This window comes from Bidens hawaiensis, unplaced genomic scaffold, assembly GCF_021521415.1.
Source record: "Bidens hawaiensis isolate Kalapana, Puna unplaced genomic scaffold, B.hawaiensis_p1.1 tig00024336_1, whole genome shotgun sequence".
In the NCBI taxonomy this organism is placed as follows: Eukaryota; Viridiplantae; Streptophyta; class Magnoliopsida; order Asterales; family Asteraceae; genus Bidens; species Bidens hawaiensis.
This window is the reverse complement of record NW_027493837.1, coordinates 208,043-213,810: the sequence shown is the minus strand read 5'-3', so window position 1 is coordinate 213,810 and position 5,768 is coordinate 208,043. Positions and strand designations below refer to the sequence as shown.

The 5,768-nt window shown below is 34.0% G+C and overlaps 1 protein-coding gene across 1 annotated transcript; it reads left to right on the top strand.

The window, feature by feature from the left end:
* Nucleotides 1-22: 22 nt before the first annotated feature.
* LOC143569117 (putative phospholipid-transporting ATPase 9) lies at nt 23-4,516 on the top strand. Its single transcript, XM_077055103.1, has 10 exons — nt 23-682; nt 856-966; nt 1,053-1,329; nt 1,414-1,502; nt 1,733-1,841; nt 1,925-2,128; nt 2,214-2,339; nt 2,418-2,516; nt 2,580-2,771; nt 3,705-4,516. The coding sequence occupies exons 1-10, from the start codon at nt 51-53 to the stop codon at nt 4,329-4,331; spliced, it is 2,466 nt and encodes an 821-aa protein (XP_076911218.1). The 5' UTR covers nt 23-50; the 3' UTR covers nt 4,332-4,516.
* Nucleotides 4,517-5,768: the final 1,252 nt, after the last annotated feature.

Sequence of the window (5,768 nt, the reverse complement as noted above, 5' to 3'; positions counted from 1 at the left end):
ATCCGAAACGAGCTCCCGTGGCGGCAATTCTACACTTTTTAACAGCTCTCATGCTTTACAGTTACTTGATTCCGATATCCTTATATGTGTCTATAGAAATAGTGAAGGTGTTGCAGACAATTTTTATTAACAAAGATGTTAATATGTATGATGAAGAGTCAGACAAACCGGCGCACGCCCGGACATCGAATTTGACTGAAGAGCTCGGTCAAATCGATACCATTTTGTCTGATAAAACCGGGACTTTGACTTGTAACTCTATGGAGTTTATCAAGTGTTCGGTGGCGGGGACCGCGTACGGGCGGGGGGTTACGGAAGTCGAGAGAGCTATGGCCAAACGGAAAAACGGCGAAGATCATTTAGATGAGATTGAAATCGATGCTTATTCTCATTTATCTGTGAAAGGATATAAGTTTGAAGACGAAAGGATTACGAACGGGCGGTGGGTTAACGAGCCACATTCGGATGTTATTCAAAAGTTTCTTCGGTTATTGGCGATATGTCATACTGCTATACCTGATGTGGATGAGGAGAGCGGGAAGGTGACTTATGAAGCCGAGTCACCCGATGAGTCAGCGTTTGTGATTGCAGCTAGAGAACTCGGTTTTGAGTTTTACAAAAGGACGCAAACGAGTGTTTCTTTTATGGAGTTTGATCCTATATCCAAGAAACATGTCGAAAGGTTCGATCTTTATGAATCTTTTTTTATCGGGTCACTTTTATTATCGATTCTTTTATTGAGTTTGATCCTAAATATAAAAAACATGTTGAAAGGTTTAACCTTATTGAATCTTTCTTTGTCAGGTAACTTTTATCATCGCGCTAACGTTTAATCTTTTAATATTTATTTTGCAGGTCATATGAACTTTTGAACATTTTAGAGTTTAACAGTACACGAAAGAGGATGTCGGTTATTGTAAGGGACGACGAAGGAAAGTTACTTTTACTATGTAAAGGTGCTGACAGGTTAGTAACGTTGTAACATTTAAACACGCTAGATACTATATTTATATTTTATTAATGTGTCTTGTTAATGTTGTTTATTTGTGCAGTGTTATGTTTGAAAGACTTTCTAAAAAAGGTCGGCAATTCGAAGAGAAGACACGAGACCATGTGCATGAATATGCTGATGCGGGATTAAGGACTTTAATACTTGCATATCGTGAGCTCAACGAGAAAGAATATGAAGAGTTCAATGAGAAGTTTACAGAAGCTAAAAACGCAGTAAGTGCAGAACGAGATGATTTGATAAGTGAAGTGACGGATCAAATGGAGAGCGATTTGATACTTCTCGGTGCAACCGCCATTGAGGACAAACTTCAAAAAGGGGTGAGTTATTTCTTGTGGTTTGACAGTTTGACTAATTGGTCAAATTTATTTCATACTCATTATTATTTCACTTTTCTTTTGCAGGTTCCCGAGACAATCGACAAACTTGCTCAAGCTGGAATCAAGATATGGGTTCTTACCGGTGATAAAATGGAAACTGCCATTAATATAGGGTAAGTTTTTCACTTGTTGACTTTAAAGAGTCAAACTTTATAATTTCCAAATTCAAATTTCATGTTAATTTAGTATTCTCTTGATCTTCATAATAATAATACTCATAGCATTCATAATTTAGTAAACCATAGTTATCAAACTTTCTGTCACTAATTAACATTTTATTACTTTTTTAAAGTTAAAGATTACTTGTTTTGACCATTAAAGTCAAACTTGACTTTTTGTGCAGATTTGCATGCAGTCTACTTAGACAAGGAATGAAGCAAATCGTAATAACTCTAGAATCACCAGAGATTTTAGCAGCTGAAAAGGCCGGTGACAAAAACACAATTGCTAAAGTGAGTTAACTCACTCGTCTTACTGTATCAAATTTAAATTTCAAGATTTCTTGATCGAAAAATTTACGAATTTGCCCTTGCAGCTTTCCAGAAACAGTGTCCAAAAACAGATATCAGCAGGGAGAGCTCAGATTAATGCTTCGGTATCTGACGCATACGCGTTAATTATCGACGGGAAATCACTAACGTATGCTTTAAACGACAGCATGAAAAATGAGTTTTTAGAACTTGCAGTTGGTTGTGCTTCTGTTATTTGTTGTCGTTCGTCGCCAAAACAAAAGGCACTGGTTAGTCTTTTTGCGCCTAACATTTTAAGTTCCAATATATATTTTAAAAATGAAATTAAAAATATAAAATATATAATTTTTTCAGGTTACAAGGCTTGTTAAAGAGGGAACTGGTAAAACTACATTAGCCATCGGTGATGGAGCAAACGATGTGGGAATGCTTCAAGAAGCCGACATTGGGATCGGAATCAGTGGTGTTGAGGGAATGCAGGTACTTCACCAAGTGATTTACTTATTTGCCCTTATACCGCGTTACATTTTTTATTTGTTCTAACTATTTTCTTTGCAGGCGGTCATGTCGAGTGATATTGCCATTGCTCAGTTTCGGTTTTTGGAACGCTTGTTATTAGTTCATGGGCATTGGTCTTACAGAAGAATTTCTTCAATGGTAAAAAAAATTGTAACATCTTGTTAAAAAAAATATTTTACATTTGATTAATTTTTTTTACAGATAAACTACTTTTTTTATAAGAACATTGTATTTGGAACCACGCTTTTCTTATACGAGGCGTATGCATCATTCTCCGGTCAATCTGCTTATAACGACTGGTATTTGGTGCTCTACAACATCGTTTTCACATCACTTCCTGCGATCGCATTGGGCGTGTTTGATCAAGATGTATCCGCTCGGTTTTGTCTCAAGGTATGAAAAACTTTACATCATTGTAATCGTTTTGAGTTTAATGAAAAATATTATCGGTTATAAAATATATATATATACGGGTCAATTTATATTTAAACAAATTTGTTTTAAAGAAATGGTCAAAAGGTACCCAAAGTGTATTTTCAATACATAAAACAGTATTGTTTCATTTATTATAATTAATAATAATAAGAGTAAAATAGTCATTTTACATAAAAATTATCAATTTTTTTTAATATTAGTTTGTGTAAAAGGCGAAAAGTGTGACAACATATGAACTTCCTGAGCTATTTTTTACTTGTTGAAGTTAAAGGACATGATCTGCAAGTAACACCAAACATAAAGGACAAAAACTGAAATTTACACTCATCACACATTGATGTGACTTTAGTTAATATACATTTTTAATTTGCTTTTATATCTTTTAATATATGATGTTTTATTGAAAAAAAAAACAATATGGCGTTGGGGTATTTTTATTTATATAAACTTTATAAACAATGGAATCGTGTCAAATATAAAAATTTGCCCGTCAATATATTTTATGCTGCTTGTTTCTTTTAAATATATCAAAATGCAGATAAAAATAAACAAATCGAAATATTCATGTTTTTATAAAACATTTTATATTAATATTATATAAAAACAAAAATATACATTACTTATTGTCACATCAATTGGTGCATTTATAAAAAATATGGGTGCAAATAGTAGGACCCTTATATTTATATAACTATATAGTATAAGCTTGTTTGAGAAAAATGTATATAGTCAACCAGGCCCATACAACATATAATGTATGTTTTTAACTCCAATCCTTTTTGATCAGTGACCCAACAAAACGGGTCAGCCCGGCCCGTTTTGCCTCCTTTATTTTTTATATATATATTTTTTTTCTAAACATTCTAATGTTATGCTCATTTGCTATTGCAGTTCCCTTTGCTATACCAAGAAGGCGTGCAAAACACGCTTTTTAGTTGGCGAAGAATATTCAGTTGGATGCTTAACGGGCTATTTACCGGCTTAATAATATTCTTCCTTTGCATGAGCGCGTTAAACCCCGAGTCATACGACAAGAACGGGAAAACAGCCGGGATGGAGATCATGGGGGCCACATTGTACTCGTGTGTCGTATGGGTTGTCAACTGCCAAATGGCGCTAGCCGTTAGTTACTTCACCTTAATACAACATGTATTCATCTGGGGCGGTATTATCTTGTGGTACCTCTTCTTGTTAGCGTACGGTGCACTCCCAGCGTCGGTTTCAACAACCGCGTATAAAGTGTTTGCGGAAACACTTGCGCCCGCGCCTACTTATTGGGTTGTGACTCTTTTTGTGGTGGTGGCTTCTTTGATACCTTATTTTTGTTTTAAAGCGGTTCAAATGCGGTTCTTTCCCGGGTACCATGGGATGGTTCAGTGGATTAGGCACGAGGGTCAAGCTGATGACCCTCGGTATTGTCACATGGTTCGACAACGGTCCATTAGGAACACGATTGTTGGGTTCACAGCTCGATCGATCTCGAGGGATAACGAGTTTAACTGGCATTTCGAGAGGTGATTTGGGGGATGAATATATGATCATGTTTGTGTTAGTTTGTACAAAGTTATTTAAATGTAGATAGGGTTGGTTTAAGGAATTTTGATTATTTTATTTATTATCTATAGTTGCACATAATATTATTAAAGGATTTTGTTGTATAAGTTTGGAAAATTTTGTAAATATAAATAGGAGAATATACATATACTATTTATGTGATTTTTCATGATGAGTTGATAATTTAGTCCTATGCTAGATAATAGATAGCCAATTAAAATTCTATAAAGGTTTTAATTAATAGTGACTTTTTTTGAGTCTATTGATGACAGGATTTCGGTTATATGATGTTTTAGGTTCGACATAAAAACCCACGTAGACACCAGACAAGATAGCTTGACAACCTGAATGCAGACGACAAGGCTCAAACCATCAACCTCTCTTAGAAGAAACAAGCAGGATACCATTAAAATGTTACATTTAATCCCCTTCCAATCCAATATTATGATTTACAATTTGTCAAAATAAATCCCAACTATAGGATAATTTATATAATTATATTTCTTTTTTATATATATCAATAATTATAAATTGTATATATAAAATAGTATATATTATTTAGTTATTTTATTGTAATTTATGTACAATAGTTATTATAAATTAATTAATTTTATCGTAATTACATATACTTATTAGTTATTATGTATATTTAATCCCTCACTTGTGGCATATTGGTAGGAGCCTTAGATTCTCAATGAACTTAAATTCGATTCCCACTTGTGGCACTTTTGATGGATATTGTGGCACTTTTGATGGATATTGGCAATGAATAATTTGAGTTAAGTCTTGTGTAAAGGTTGTTAGTTTGAACCCCGAGCCGAGCCCACCCGGGTTTTCATCCCACCGTGTGTCATGTCAGAGAGTTCAGCTCTTATCGTGGCACGACTGTCAAGTGGCACCCGACGGTATAGTTTCCCAGGGCGACGCCCAAGCCAAACTCTGAAGTCAGCATGGACCTGGTTAAAACAACATAGTCTAGTCATAATGAGACAACGGGGCTCTCCAAATTTATAGATGCAATAGCCTAAATACAAGAAAGTCGTCGTTAAAAAAAGTTATTATGTATATTTAGGGGGTGTTTGGCCTAGCTTATATTTTTCTGCTTATATGCTTATATCTTTTTGAAGTTTATAGCTTATTTTATATCATTTGATAAGTTTTTTTTAACTGTTTGGATTAGCTTATATTCTACAAGTTGATTATACATCTTAATAAGTTATTAAATCCATCATTTTTAATTTGTTATAGTAATAAGTTACTTCAATATTATTAATCCATCACCATTTGAAGACAAATGATTAATTTACCCCCTTAAACAAATAAGTTTCTTCAAATAAGCTAAAAAACCATCTTCAAATAAGCTTCTACAAATTAGCTTATATAAGCTTATAAGCCTAAGCT

What these genes read in the sequence shown, in the direction of transcription:
- LOC143569117 (XM_077055103.1), top strand. Translation starts at nt 51, where the DNA reads ATGCTTTACAGTTACTTGATTCCGATATCCTTATATGTGTCTATAGAA. An exon ending in TCCAAGAAACATGTCGAAAG is followed by an intron (nt 683 to 855) that starts GTTCGATCTTTA and finishes TTTATTTTGCAG; the next exon opens with GTCATATGAACTTTTGAACA. An exon ending in GAAACTGCCATTAATATAGG is followed by an intron (nt 1,503 to 1,732) that starts GTAAGTTTTTCA and finishes CTTTTTGTGCAG; the next exon opens with ATTTGCATGCAGTCTACTTA.